The sequence below is a fragment of the Coregonus clupeaformis genome, unplaced genomic scaffold, assembly GCF_020615455.1.
Source record: "Coregonus clupeaformis isolate EN_2021a unplaced genomic scaffold, ASM2061545v1 scaf2083, whole genome shotgun sequence".
Taxonomy (NCBI): Eukaryota; Metazoa; Chordata; class Actinopteri; order Salmoniformes; family Salmonidae; genus Coregonus; species Coregonus clupeaformis.
The window spans coordinates 78,011-93,086 of record NW_025535537.1 but is presented as its reverse complement, the minus strand read 5'-3'; the positions used below and the strand labels follow the sequence as shown (position 1 = coordinate 93,086).

General features: G+C 43.2%; 2 protein-coding genes across 5 annotated transcripts; both read left to right on the top strand.

Annotated features, from left to right (window-relative positions):
- Positions 1-2,808: 2,808 nt before the first annotated feature.
- On the top strand, positions 2,809-4,341 carry LOC123488235 (carboxylesterase 5A-like). 4 transcript variants are annotated; one of them, XR_006659972.1, is made up of 4 exons: positions 2,809-2,900; positions 3,150-3,264; positions 3,531-3,603; positions 4,158-4,245. XR_006659972.1 is itself a non-coding variant. In XM_045219136.1 (3 exons), the coding sequence occupies exons 1-3, from the start codon at positions 3,081-3,083 to the stop codon at positions 4,339-4,341; spliced, it is 441 nt and encodes a 146-aa protein (XP_045075071.1). In that variant the 5' UTR covers positions 2,907-3,080. The 4 variants fall into 4 exon arrangements, 1 of the variants encoding a protein (XP_045075071.1); XR_006659970.1 differs by having other exon boundaries at positions 3,117-3,264; XR_006659971.1 differs by having other exon boundaries at positions 3,117-3,264; positions 3,486-3,603.
- Positions 4,342-5,554: 1,213 nt separating this feature from the next.
- Positions 5,555-14,162, top strand: mthfsd (methenyltetrahydrofolate synthetase domain containing). The gene is given in 9 exon segments (XM_041859729.2): positions 5,555-5,746; positions 5,900-6,003; positions 9,651-9,764; positions 9,943-10,056; positions 11,248-11,338; positions 11,458-11,570; positions 11,707-11,832; positions 12,853-13,367; positions 13,369-14,162. Coding segments are annotated over 9 exon segments (1,617 nt in total). The 5' UTR covers positions 5,555-5,718; the 3' UTR covers positions 13,781-14,162.
- The last annotated feature ends 914 nt before the right edge of the window (positions 14,163-15,076 follow it).

Here is a 15,076-nt window from a genome sequence, read left to right as displayed (position 1 = left end):
ATTATAAACCTGTAGATTTAAGAGGAGGTCCTAGAGAGTTCCTCCTTTGATTGTCACACAAGACTGCTACTTGATTGGTTAATATAGAACGGTGGGTAGGTTGTATGCAAAATATGAATGGCGTTTGTACATAAAATGTATCATAGAAACAAAGCAATCTTGCTGTCTGATAATAGGCAGGCTGAAGAATGGGATTTGTCGAATAAGACGAAGACAAGTCTTGCAGCTGCATGATAAGGAAAAATAGAGTATTCTAGATTATCTACAAAACAAGTCTGTATGCTCTGGGAAATATATGTGAAGAGATACATTCTCTGAGAACCACCAGTGTCAGGGAATTGCATATTAATCATCTGTCATCACGTTTATATTGCTTTCTGCCTATTTCAGCCAATTTGCTCTTCTGTCTCAGCATATATGTTGCTTTTGTGACTAAGTGTTAGTATTTTTAGTATTATCCTGGTTATTACAGTTTAAACAAGGATGTGTTCTTAAGGCCTCATAAGCCTGGTAATTAGTTGGTTATCATAGGTCACAGTCAATAGTTACTCATTTAATACAAGTCATTATTAGTACAATCATTACATGTTCAGCCTAGGAGAGCCTGTAGTGTGTGTGCGTCGGCCTGTGTGCATGTGTGTGTGTGTGTGTGTGTGTGTTTCTAGTCCATCTGAATTCGATCATCTTGGATGTTTGTGTGTGTGTGTGACAGAGAAATTACTTTTCATTAGCTTATTAGTAACTTTCCCCAACAATATCACTATGTATCACAGGAAGTTGGTGGCACTTCAATTGGGGAGGATGGGCTTGTGGTAATGGCTGGAGCGGAATGGTGGAATGGTATCCAATACATCAAACACGTTTTCCATGTGTTTGATGCCATTCCATTTGCTCCGTTCCAGCCATTATTATGAGTTGTCCTCCCCTCAGCAGCCTCCTGTGCTCTGTATGCAGTAGTGATGATGTTATTTTAGATAAATGTATAAAATATATAAAAACATATATATACAGTACCAGTCAAAGGTTTGGACACGCCTAATCATTCCGGGGTTTTTCCTTATTTTTACTATTTTCTACATTAAAGAATAATCGTGAAGACATCAAAACTATGAAATAACACATATGGAATCATGTAGTAACCAAAAAAGTGTTAAACATATTTGAGATTCTTCAAGTAGCCACCCTTTGCCTTGATGACAGCTTTGCACACTCTTGGCATTCTCTCAACCAGTTTCATGAGGTAGTCACCTGGAATGCATTTCAATTAAGAGGTGTGCCTTGTTAAAAATTTCTTTCTGGAATTTCTTTCCCTCTTAATGCGTTTGAGCCAATCAGTTGTGTTGTGACAAGGTAGGGGTGGTATACAGAAGATAGCCCTATTTGGTAAAAGACCAAGTCCATATTATGGCAAGAACAGCTCAAATAAGCAAAGAGAAATGACAGTCCGTCATTACTTTAAGACATGAAGGTCAGTCAATCCGGAAAGTTTCAAGAACTTTGAAAGTTTCTTCAAGTACAGTCGCAAAAACCATCAAGCGCTATGATGAAACGGTCATGAGGACCACCACAGGAAAGGAAGACCCAGAGTTACCTCTGCTGCAGAGGATAGGTTCATTAGAGTTAACTGCACCTCAGATTGCAGCCCAAATAAATGCTTCACAGAGTTCAAGTAACAGACACATCTCAACATCAACTGTTCAGAGGAGCCTGCATGAATCAGGCCTTCATTGTCAAATTGCTGCAAAGATACCACTACTAAAGGACACCAATAATAAGAAGAGACTTGCTTGGGCCAAGAAGCACGAGCAATGGACATTAGACCGGTGGAAATCTGTCCTTTGGTCTGATGAGTCCAAATGTGAGATTTTTTGGTTCCAACCGCCATGTCTTTGTGTGACGCAGAGTAGGTGAACGGATGATCTCCGCATGTGTGGTTCCCACCATGAAGCATGGTGGAGGAGGTGTGATGGTGTGGTGGTGCTTTGCTGGTGACACTGTCTGTGATTTATTTAGAATTCAAGGCACACTTAACCAGTATGGCTACCACAGCATTCTGCAGCGATACACCATCCCATCTGGTTTGTGCTTAGTGGGACTATCATTTGTTTTTCAACAGAACAATGACCCAAAACACACCTCCAGGCTGTGGAAGGGCTATTTGACCAAGGAGAGTGATGGAGTGCTGCATCAGATGACCTGGCCTCCACAATCACCCGACCTCAACCCAATTGAGATGGTTTGGGATGAGTTGGACTGTAGAGTGAAGGAAAAGCAGCCAACAAGTGCTCAGCACATGTGGGAACTCCTTCAAGACTGTTGGAAAAGCATTCCTCATGAAGCTGGTTGAGAGAATGCCAAGAGTGTGCAAAGCCGTCATCAAGGCAAAGGGTGGCTACTTTGAAGAATCTCAAATATAAAATATATTTTGATTAGTTTAACACTTTTTTGGTTACTACATGATTCCATATGTGTTATTTCATAGTTTTGATGTATTCACTATTATTCTACAACGTAGAAAATAGTAAAAATAAAGAAAAACCTTTGAATGAGTAGGTGTGTCCAAACTTTTGACTGGTACTGTATATATATATATATACACAGTATATTATAATAAAAATCCACTTGTTACAGTTTTTTTGTAATCAGATTCCATGTAATCAGTTACTCCCCAACCCTGGTGGCAGCTTTATAATATAATTATCTAGCAGTCTGGTCCATGAGCTGTCTTTTAAACCTTGTATCTCCCTGGTAGCGTCTGCCAGACTCTGCCCTGGGGATCATCGTAGAGGAGTACTTTGGTGACATGAAGGACCCTGTTGGGATCAGAGATGCCTTCTTGGAGCTTATGGGAGATCTACTGATTGTGATCCCAGGGATCCAGGGAGCCAGGGGGTGTAGAGGTGAGGAATCCACTGGGAACTATACCAATCAGATGCCTGATTTTTCTTTAGAAACCTCCTGGAATACATGATTTAATAATTATTATGAAGAAATTATTTTAAGACATACTTTAACTAATATCTAAATGATTGAGACATGTTGTAGTTGATGACAGACATGTTGTGTTGGTATTCACAGATATGAGTGTAATGTATCTCTCTCTCTGTCTATGCAAGATTCTGGTTGCTTTATACTACTATGAGTTCCAGCAGCGCCCCTCCATGTTCAATACTAGCAGGCCAGTCTTTGTTAAAGCAGACCACTTTGATGAGGTTGGCTTTGTGTTTGGCGCCCCCTTTTGGACGGATGACATAGTGATGTTAGGTAGAAAATGTTTATTATTCTGGAGTAATTGTAGGCTAAATATATTTGAAAACCTTGTTTTCATATCAAATTCTGGAGGAACTGTCGATAACAATAACAGGAGTCATAAGTTACTGTGAAATAAACATAATCAGATGTTAATACTGTTAAGTGACAAAAGACTGAGAGAGATTATATTTTGGACAAGATCATTCTGCTGAGCCTGTCCTGTATCTCTGCAGCTTTTCTTGGAAACGATGGAAACTAAAAACGTTTTCCACTCATAGATAACACGACAGAGGAGGAACGACAGCTTAGCAGGACCATGATGAAATACTGGACTAACTTTGCCAGAACAGGGTGAGAGATCCCTTCCTTGTTCTCTTTCTCTTTCTCGCTCTCTTTCTTTCTTTATCTCTTCTCACTCTCTTTCTCTCTGTCTCTCTCCCCCTATTTTTTCTCATACTCTCTCTCTCTCTTTCTCTCTGTCGCTCTCTCTCTCTGGGTGTATTTAGTTGGAGAAGCTTCAACACAGATATGACATGTAACAAGAACCAGATTTCTGTCATGATGTAATCAAGTTTTCATTCCGCCAGAAGTTCCGAGTTTTCTCTGAATACATTGATTTCTAAATAAGTTACAGAACATAGTTTCTCAGTTCATATTAGACAAAGGACAGTTTAAGACTCCCTACTGTATGCAAACATATTTACTACTGTATACCAAGTATGCTTTATACATCTACTTATAGTGGATACTCAATATAGTCCATAATAGGAGATCAATAACCAATTGCATTCGGTCATAGTAGTAGTGTACATATGTAAAAGTAAGTAGTTATAAGTGCACCCACTCATATGATGCCAATGGGTTGTTGTTGTCTGTCTCCTCTGTCTCTCCCTCTGTTCCTGTAGTAACCCTAATGGAGAGAATATGTTTGATTGGCCGACATTCACCACAGAAGAAGAGTGTCTACTGATCCAGGCCAACCTTGGGCTGGGCAGTGTCTCAGAGAAGAAGAGAGCCCAGTTCTGGACAGAAGACTTCCCCAAAATACTGCAGACTGCTGGACACAAAGACACACACAATGACCTGTAGAAATGAATGTTCACTGTGTCCAGTAGTGCAAAAAGTACTCAATTGTCATACTTGAGTAAAAGTAAAGATACCTTCATAGAAAATGACTCAAGTAAAAGTGAAAGTCACCCAGTAAAATACTACTTGAGTTTAAGTCTAAAAGTATGTGGTTTTAAATATACCTAAGTATCAAAAGTAAATGTAATTGCTAAAATATACTTAAGTATCAAAAGTAAAAGTAAAAGTATAAATAATTTCAAATTCCTTATATTAAGCAAAACAGACGGATAGCCAGGGGCACACTCCAACACTCAGACATCATACAAATGAAGCATCTGTGTTCAGTGAGTCCACCAGATCAGAGGCAGTAGGGATGACCAGGGTGTTCTCTTGATAAGTGCGTGAATTGGACCATTTTCATGTCCTGCTAAGCATTAAAATGTAAAGAGTACTTTTGGGTGTCAGGGAAAATGTATGGAGTAAAAAGTACATTATTTTCTTTAGGAATGTAGTGAAGTAAAAGTAAAAGTTGTCAAAAATATAAATAGTAAAGTAAAGTATACATACCCCAAAAAACGACTTAAGTAGTACTTTCAAGTATTTTTACTTAAATACTTTACCCCACTGACTATGTCAAATGCTGTTCTAGGACTGTCCATGTTGTTGCCCTCCACTCCAGTGATGCCAAACAGTCTGCTATTAGGTTATATTAGTATTTCTTTGCATAATGCTGTTACACTGCATTTTTGCCTTTTCCTTATTTGTTATCTTATTCTGACCATTTTAATATTCCAGATTTTCTGTAATGGTTTACTCTTCTATTTTTTATTTTTTATATATATCAATTGTTATGTAACATTACTGTTATCATGTAGCCTGTTTTTATCACATGTCCATTAAGTCCATTAAAGCCATAGATCCATAAAATAATTAAGTGTGTGACTGATTTGACGATTGTCCTTCTGCTTAGTAATAAAATATTGAACTACACCTATCTGATTGGCTAAATAAATGTCCCAGGCACTGTGTGCAGTGTGCGATTTGTCAACGGAGAATCGACAGCTGCAATCGTTTGTCCAAAGAGTTGCAAAAGTTCTAAAACGAGCGTTTCTATTGGACAAATTCAGGTATGTCCCCCCCCCGTTGGTAGTGGTTGCTTTCGTTTAAGAAACGTTTTGTAACAGAATTGGCTTAATGAATGCACCCCACGTTTGCTTTTGACGGTGTAAGGTTTGGTCTCACCGAGCTACCATACAGAAAAAAACAACCCTGACAAGCAGCTGTTGCTACAATGTTACAGAACTCCCACGTGCGCAAATCAAACTGTGGTTACTTTGTTATAGTTTGACTAATCGTCAGTGATTTGTGAGAATTGTCTGCATCTTCGACGAGAGGACAATGGAGGCCGTTATTACGATTAATCCCGGTAAATGATTGCTGCGTGTTTGGCGTAAAGTCACTAATGCTAACGCATGCCAATGGATGGTAGCCTAGCAGTTGCCGTAATGAAGTTGCTATTTACATTACCCCTTCTTCAAAACTGCCATTTCATCAAGCATGTTAATTGTTTTCTGTTTAGGGGCCACGAAATGGGACATCCGAGAGAAAGTTTGGGATTACATTGAAGCTAAGAATCTTGCAAACTTTCCAAGGCCTGTGCACAACAGAATCCCCAATTTTAAGGTAGGGCATTTCTGGAGGTTCAGTGTACTGCATTTTGATTGAACTATTCCTAAACCTAGCCCTCTTAATAAGTTTGCACCCTCTTGTTTGTCTGTGTAGTTTAAATTTGTATTTTGCATGTGCTGGTCCCATATAGCCATTTTGAAAAGTCTTGTCAAACGTTCATTGTGCACTCTCCACAGCCACTGGTCTGCACTAATAAATGTAGCTAGCTAGCCTTACCTAAACATCAGACTGTTACCATGGTTACACCATGACATCAGTTTGAAAGAAGAAGCTGTAAAAAAAACTCTGTAGTCTCTACAAGTCAAGTTGAATAAAATCATATTTACACTTTACCGGTTGTACACGCTGTTGGTCCTTTTGGCTGTAGGAGGTGGAGCTAGGGTATCAACAGTCGCCAGTAGGTTCTGTTACTTGTATTTTCAATCTGTTGACACATTGCACTTAATGCACAATATGTAAACAATAGCCGAATGTTACCACATGTATTTGTATTTGTTAGGGATCCCCATTAGCTGCTGCCTTTCCGGGGGTCCAAACACATTAAGGTACTTGCATCACACATAAAACAAAATATAAAACAGTACATCATGAAACATTATTACACCACTATATATATATATATATATATATATATATATATATAATACAACATGTATAATACCACCATACAACAATATTACAATGTAGGTGTGTGTGCTAGCGCGTGTATGCGTATCTGTACCTGTGTGTCTCTTCACAGTACCCGCTGTTTCATAAGGTGTATTTTAATCTGTTTTTTTTAATCAGATTCTGCAGCTTGCATCAGTTACCTGATGTGGGATAGAGTTCCATGTAGTCATGGCTCTATGTAGGACTGTGCGCCTCCCATAGTCTGTTCTGGACTTGGGGATTGTGAAGAGACCTCTGGTGGCATGTCTTTTGGGGTATGCATGGGTGTCCCACGCTGTGTGCTAGTAGTTTAAACAGACAGCTCGGTGCGTTCAGCTTGTCAACACTTTTTACAAAAACAAGTAGTGATGAAGTCAATCTCTCCTCCACTTTGAGCCATGAGAGATTGACATGCATGTTGTTAATGTTAACTCTCCGTCTACATTTAAGGGCCAGCCGTGCTGCCCTGTTCTGAGTCAATTGTAATTTTCCCAAGTCCCTCTTTGTGGCACCTGACCACACGACTGAACAGTAGTCCAGGTGTGACAAAACTAGGGCCTGTAGGACCTGCCTTTTTGATAGTGTTGTTAAGAAGGTAGAGCAGCCCTTTATTATGGACAAACTTCTCCCCATCTTAGCAACTGTTGTATCAACATGTTTTGACCATGACAGTTTACAATCCAGAGTTACTCCAAGCAGTTTAGTCACCTCAACTTGCTCAATTTCCACATTATTCATTACAATATTTGGTTGAGGTTTAGGGTTTAGTGAATCATTTGTCCCAAATATAATGCTTTTAGTTTTTGAAACATGCTCCCGAGTGGCCCAGCGGTCTAAGGCACTGCATCTCAGTGCTTGAGGCGTCACTACAGACCCCCTGGTTCGATTCCAGGCTGTATCACAACCGGCCGTGATTGGGAGTCCCATAGGGCGGCACACAATTGGCCCAGCATCGTCCGGGTTTGGCTGGTGTAGGCCATCATTGTAAATAATAATTTGTTCTTAACTGACTTGCCTAGTTAAATAAAGGTTAAATAAATAAAAAATAAACATTAAAAAAACATTTAGGACTAACGTATTCCTTGCCACCCATTCTGAAACTAACTGCAGCTCTTTGTTAAGTGTTGCAGTCATTTCAGTCGCTGTAGTAGCTGACGTGTATATTGTTGAGTCATCCGCGTACATAGACACACTGGCTTTACTCAAAGCTAGTGGCATGTCGTTAGTAAAGATTGAAAAAAGTAAGGGGCCTAGACAGCTGCCCTGGGGAATTCCTGATTCTACCTGGATTATGTTGGAGAGGCTTCCATTAAAGAACACCGTCTGTGATCTGTTAGACAGGTAACTCTTTATCCACAATATAGCAGGGGGAGGAAAGCCATAACACATACATTTTTCCAGCAGCAAACTATGCTCGATAATGTCAAAAGCCGCACTGAAGTCTAACAAAACAGCCACCATAATCTTTTTATCATCAATTTCTCTCAGCCAATCATCAGTCATTTGTGTAAGTGCTGTGCTTATTGAATGTCATTCCCTATAAGCGTGCTAAAAATCTGTTGTCAATTAGTTTACTGTAAAATAGCATTGTATCCGGTCAAACACAATTTTTTCCAAAAGTTTAGTAAGGGTTGGTAACAGGCTGATTGGTTGGCTATTTGAGCCAGTAAAGGGGGCTTTACTATTCTTGGGTAGATGAATGACTTTTGCTTCCCTCCAGGCCTGAGGGTACACACTTTCTAATAGGCTTAGATTGAAGATGTGGCAATATTGTCCGCTATTATCCTCAGTAATTTTCCATCCAAGTTGTCAGACCCCAGTGGCTTGTCATTGTTGATAGACAACAATAATTTTTTCACCACTTCCACACTCACTTTACGGAATTCAAAATTACAATGCTTGTCTTTCATAATTTGGTCAGTTATACTTGGATGTGTAGTGTCAGTGTTTGTTACTGGCATGTCATGCCTAAGTTTGCTAATTTTGCCAATGGAAAATCATTAAAGTAGTTGGCAATATCAGTGGGTTTTGTGATGAATGAGCCTTCTGATTCAATGAATGATGGAGCTGAGTTTGCCATTTTTCCCAGAATGTCATTTAAGGTGCTCCAAAGCTTTTTGCTATCATTCTTTTTATCATTTATCTTTGTTTCATAGTATAGTTTCTTCTTTTATTCAGTTTAGTCACATAATTTCTCAATTTGCAGTACGTTTGCCAATTGGTTGTGCTGCCAGATTTATTTGCCATACCTTCAGTCAACCAATGCACGTTTCCTCACAATTAGCTGAAAGTGTTTGTCGTTCGGTTAGGCTCGGCCATATTGTGCAAGTGTTTGTCACGTGCAAATTGCATCAGTATTGAAAATAGAAACAGGAAATACAAACGATATACAGATGACTAGCATACGGAAGGTCGGGTTGATAACGCTACTCAGTAGATGTTTTGTCTCACATTCCTACCTGCAAAAGAACCAACCAAACAGACAACCAGTATAATTTTTTTCAGCATTCTGGCATGTAGAGGTCGTGAGAGTAAACTTTCCTGATCCAAACGCTCATTTCTGCCGAAGTACAATTCTATGCAATTCAACATCGGGTCTTCAGGCTATAGCTAGCCTAGCTACCTTATTTTCTATATCATATTGTAAGCTAGTAGCTATCATAGTACTTTTGTCTTTGATCCTGTTGTAAAAACTCTATTTTAGGAAAACCAATTTTTTACCAGTAGGCTAACAGTGGTGTACATATGCTTTTGAACCCTTTGTGTGTGTGTGTGGGGGGGGTGCGTGCTTGTCTTGCTGTGTGTGGTTGTCTGTGCGGTCAGGGTGCGGTCCCGGCCTGTGACCGTCTCTCAGCCCTGCAGGAGTTCAAGTCCAGCCAGACAGTCAAAGTGAACCCGGACCGACCCCAGCAGCAGGCACGCTACATCACCCTGGATGTAAGTGAGCCCTCACATCCTCTCTCCTTACCCCCTCTCCCCCTCTCTGCCCCCAGGGTGCCCACACAGCCTGCGCCAAGGTGTCGGAGCTGCAGGTATTCAATGAAACTGACGAGGTGAAGGTGGACCCTGACAAGCCGCTGGAGGGGGCGAGGCTGGCCGTGCTGCAGGTATCCCTGGGTCACAGGCCACCATGAGCCTGGGTCATTGGTTCAGTAGTGTTGAGTCTCCATCACCAGATCATAACCATAGAGTGCTGGAATTAGGTTATTTGTATTAGACGCCCTTAGCTCATCTGTCTATGGTTATATTCTCTTAGCTTACTAAACTCTGGCCTCTTGCTTCTAGGCGAGGAAAACCCTGCTGGTGCCGACCCCTCGCCTTCGCACAGGACTCTTCAATAAGATTGTCCCGCCTGAGGGAGCAAGTAAAGAAGAACTGAGAGTGTGCTCCACCTCCCAGGTGAGTCAGTCCCTTCTCACTAGTGCTGAGCGATTCAATTAAATGTCGGTTCTTTTTTTGTTTTTTAAACAACTAATTGACTTCGGTTCAATTATTTGAATTCCATTTTGTACGTTTTTTTTTATGTGAGCTCAAGACTCACATTGCGTGGCAGTTTCTCTAGAGATAAACCAGATCATGCCCTAACTGTGCGATGTAGTAGGGAGTTGTAGTTTCCAACAGACCAATGTCCTAAATAGTTTAGTGCAGAAAACTTGATCATTAAATTCAATGACCATAATCCATTGTGCTGCTACTTGTCCGGTCTGTTTCTTTTACGCCTGCTACGTAAGAGATAGAAGAATGCGTGATCAAGAGGGAATACATAGAGAGCAGTTGCTTCGTGAGGTATTATTCAACAGTCATAAAGTATGGTTTATTTACTTGGAAGAACTACTGAAATAGTGATTTTGTCAGACAGCGTAGGCAGCAGCTCCATAGAGATGGGATGATGACTTGGAATGAAATAATAGTCATCAAATGTAATATACACAACTGAAATATTTTTATTAAAGTAATGTGATAAACTGCTGGTTAATAAGTGATAAGCAGTCATGGGCAGTCACTACCATCATGGGACTTTTATTAGTTGTTTTAGTCTGTGTTACAGCATTCAACCCACATAATGCATAGTGCATTTAATGTTGAAAAAAATAACCTACAAAAAGCAGTAATCGCTCAGCACTACTTCTCACCCAACACCCACCCCTACACAGCACTATCCATCCCTCTCCATCCAGCCCCTGTGCACATTACATTTGACATTTTAGTCATTTAGCAAACGCTCTTATCCAGAGCGACTTACAGTTAGTGAGTGCATACATTTTTCATACTGGCCCCCCGTGGGAAACGAACCCACAACCCTGGCGTTGCATGCGCCATGCTCTACCAACTGAGCCATCTCATTTTACCTCCTTCATTCACCACATCCCATTCATTATCCCCATGAACATGCTGTCCCTCTCACTATACAACTTGGTGAATCCACCATAGAAGACCAAATGCTTTGTTCCCAGACTAGTTGGTGTGTGGGGTTTCAAATGTAAAAGTTTTTGAATCCAATGTTTCTTGTGATCTGGAGCACCTGTTCTTTCTTTCTTTCTTTCTTTCTTTCTTTCTTTCTTTCTTTCTTTCTTTCTTTCTTCTCTGCAGGGAGTGAAGGAGTTCAGTGTCCCTGTGGGTCTGGATGCCAAGGTTCAGGTGGATCTTCTGGTGGTTGGCTCTGTGGCCGTGTCTGAGAAAGGTGAGAGCCAGAGAAAATACCTCTATGGGCTGTGGTCACCTACCCTGGTCCAGGAAAGTTCCAGCTCAGCACCAACACGCATACTGTTAGGATTAATCTCATCTCTCTTTTCTCCTCAGGTTACCGGATAGGTAAAGGAGAGGGCTTTGCGGACATGGAGTATGCCATGATGCTCTGCATGGGGGCTGTGACGGAATCTACTGTGGTGGTTACCATCGTCCATGACTGCCAGGTTAGCTTGTTGGTTATCCCACAACATGAAGTCACACACAGTGTTTGGTCTTAAACTGGATAAGTGTTGCTTCATGCTCCATATTCCTATGATTTTGCTATATGTTTCTGTGCTTGATGTCTGTGAATTTATGCAGGTGCTGGACATCCCAGAGGATCTGATTGAGAGCCATGACCTCACTGTGGACTACATCCTCACCCCGACCAGAGTCATCAAGACAGACTGCCAACGCCCCAAGCCACAGGGCATCATCTGGACTAAGGTACAACACTAAATCTCACCCGTTTTACTGTTGCTCAATATGATTCATTCCATTGCTTATGCAGTTGTTCTAACTACTGTTGCTGCAAGCTACAACTGCTGCTTTTACTAATACGACTGCTATTAGTTGCTCTGTGTTGCTGAATGGCTGAAACCTCAATGATTTGAGCTAGAAAACCGCTTTCAAAATGAGCCCAAAGTTGCGCCCATCTTCTGTAGTTTTCCAGTGACTTTTGGCTGCACCTCAAACCGTGTTGCTTGAGCTTTGTTTGCTCACCTAGCCGTAGAAGTATAACCATTACACACACGCGCACACACTACCTCTGGGGTCCCTTAAGACGGCCATGCCCGTCCTGAGGACCCACGCTGACCCTCGTAGACAGGAAGGCCATGTCTGATCATCAAAGGCCTCTCTACCGGGCCAGCCTGGCTGTGCTGGGCCCAGTTAAAGAGAGGGCACCGGGGCCAAAGTAAAAACAATAGCCCATTATATCCTGTACAGGAGCAGCCGCCATCAAAGCCTTAGCAGACACGCTCTGCCCTGGGAAATCAGAGAGCTGTCTTTATATAGCTTTCCAGGGAAGTGGAATATCCCCCCACAATAAAGATGATACGGTCAGAGAGGTTATCAGTGCTCCTGAAGACCCCGTCAGTCTGTTTCCTCTGCATTCATGGACTGTATAGTACTGTAAGCATGGATGTGTTGTTATGGAGTACTGTTGTGTTGGTTGTTGTGCCCTTTGAGGTTTGTTGAGTAGTCTAGTCATGCATGGGTGTTGGTGTAGTTCATCGGCAATCTAGCATGCACTGAACATTTGCATGTTCACCTACAACTGCATGAGCAGGCACCAAACAGCAGCTTTCTTGATGCCGTTTATAACCCATGACTTTACTAAACCCCATTCTTCTTGGCATGACCCAGAGCTGGGCTTCCCTTAACCCAGTGCCTTTGCTGACCTTGAGCAGCCCTGCTGTGATATGACCTTAGTGGTCCTGAGCCTGTCCTGTTGTGTACCTGCAGCTGAACGCTGAGATGCTGGAGAAGATCCCTGTGCTGAAGAAGCTCCGGGCCTTGGAGGAGGAGCAAGGGAAGGACGTGACCCTGGGGACCCACCCTCCCCCGGAGCCCAGGGAGAGGGCCAGGAGGGAGCCCCGGAGGGACAGGGAGCCCAGGTCAGAGGGTGATAGACCCCGACGTGAGCCCAGGCGCAGGCCTAGACGGAACACCCAAGAGGACTCTGAGAGGGACCCCAATGGGGAGTCCAGAGAGGAGACTGAGCAGAAACCCAGACGACGCCCACCAAGAGTGAGGCGGGAGGGGGACAGAGAGGGGGGTAGGGATGGTGATGGGGAGGGAGGCCAGGAGGGAGGCAGAGAAGGGGGTAGGAGGGTCAGGGGATTCCGCAATGGGGGCTTCCGTGAGGGGGGCAGAGGTGAAGGCAGAGATGGAAGCAGGGGGAGAGGCAGAGGAGGAGGCCGGGAGGGGGGCAGGGGGAGGGGAAGAGAGGGGGACAGGGATGGGGTCAGGCAAGAGGGCAGAGGAAGATGGCGAGCCCCGTGAGCGCAGGCCCCCCCTGACCGTGACCACAGTGTACCTGGGGGGCATCCCTGCCGGGCTGCGTGTCAGCGAGCTGAAGACTGCTCTCCGGGAGAGGGAGGCAGCCCCCATCCGTCTCACCTGGCAGGGTGCTCAGCATCGGGCCTTCCTGGACTACTTGGACCCACAGGCTGCAGACCAGGCCCTGGCCGCCCTGGAGGGGCTCTCCCTGAACGGCCACGATCTGCAGGCTGAGCTGGCCAAGAGCCAGAGGGGAGGCAGGAGGCCAGGTCCAAGCAACCGGAGGCCCAGACCAAATACAGGCCCCAAAAATACAGCTAGAGAAAGTAGAGAGAGTACGAGTGAAGCCGAGGCAGATTCCCCCAAGCAGGAGCTCAACCATAACGAGTAACTGCCTGCTTCTCTGTTCATCTCCGTAACAGAAGCAAAGCCAGCAGAAATAAAAGGCTGTGTTTCATGGAAGGGAATGATGCTACCTTCACTGTACCAATATGAAGTGTGAAAATATGTTTAATGCCTTAAGCAGAGTTTGGTTTGTCGTTATGATTTTTAGGGTTGCTATTGATAACACCGAACTCCATTTACGTTTGAAGTGTTCTTATACAGAAGTTTCATCCACACTGGCAGGCCTGTCTGCCAGTCACAAAGGAAGGATAGGTTGGAGTTTTCCCTGTTAGTCTCTTTGTGCAGAGGCAATGTTTAATGCCCCACATGTAATGCCATCAGAATTCACAGGATATTTTGTGTACTAAATAAACCATACTTTGAGTTCATCGAGTCTGAACCATTTTGTCTTCTTTATAACTCAAAACCCAGGACTGATCAACCTATGACTGTCAGATGATGATCTGTGTACACACCATGCACTGCTGGAGTCTGTCAGTACTGTGTGTTGCTATTGTTGCAAGTTATCCTACTGACAAACAATCTGAGGAAAATATGAACCTAAAGCTAAAACAGATGAAGAAAACAGTATACCAAGATGGATGGTGAGCTGGTGTGTTTGTTTAACCCTTCATCAAGTGTCCTAGCCTCTCATATGACCTGTTTATGTATTATGGCAGAATTTGACTGTTTTCCAGTGCTCCTCTCACTAGTGGGTAGCTAATGGCATAACACATGGTATAGCCTATCAGAGGGCCTGACACGTCCAATTAGTCTGACTGAGCGTGGTATGTGGGGAGCAGGAGATAAAAACACCAGCAGCAGCCGTAGTAAACTGGATGTGCGAACCTCACTGGGCTATCTATTGCTAAACATGCAGTACCTCTGAAGTGAGATGTTGTATAACCAGCAGGTACACACACATCTATGGCATTATGGCTGGCAAGACATGTCCCCCCCATTGTCTGATGGCTTAGATATTTGAACCTAGTTTGGCCACAGTTTGAGGTTGTTCTATCTGCAGCGCCCTAACCTGGTGACGACCTCCTGTGTGCATCTGGTGGGCCTAACACAGTGACTTATAGCTGCTGTACTAATGCTCGGCTTGGCCAGAGAGGTGTCCTACAGTTCAGAGTAGTTTAGACTCAGGCTGAGGGACGAGCACATAGCATGTCTGCTTCTCCAGACCAGACCCCAGGCAGGCTTTTTATGGAGCTGTCATCCAGCCCAGGCCGTTGAACAGCTGTGGAGCCCCAGCAGGAATCTCAGCCCCACAGAGGTGCTGCGCCCCGGCTCACGTCAT

What these genes read in the sequence shown, in the direction of transcription:
- LOC123488235 (XM_045219136.1), top strand. Translation starts at nt 3,081, where the DNA reads ATGAGTGTAATGTATCTCTCTCTCTGTCTATGCAAGATTCTGGTTGCT. An exon ending in GGATGACATAGTGATGTTAG is followed by an intron (nt 3,265 to 3,530) that starts GTAGAAAATGTT and finishes TTCCACTCATAG; the next exon opens with ATAACACGACAGAGGAGGAA. An exon ending in ACTAACTTTGCCAGAACAGG is followed by an intron (nt 3,604 to 4,157) that starts GTGAGAGATCCC and finishes CTGTTCCTGTAG; the next exon opens with TAACCCTAATGGAGAGAATA.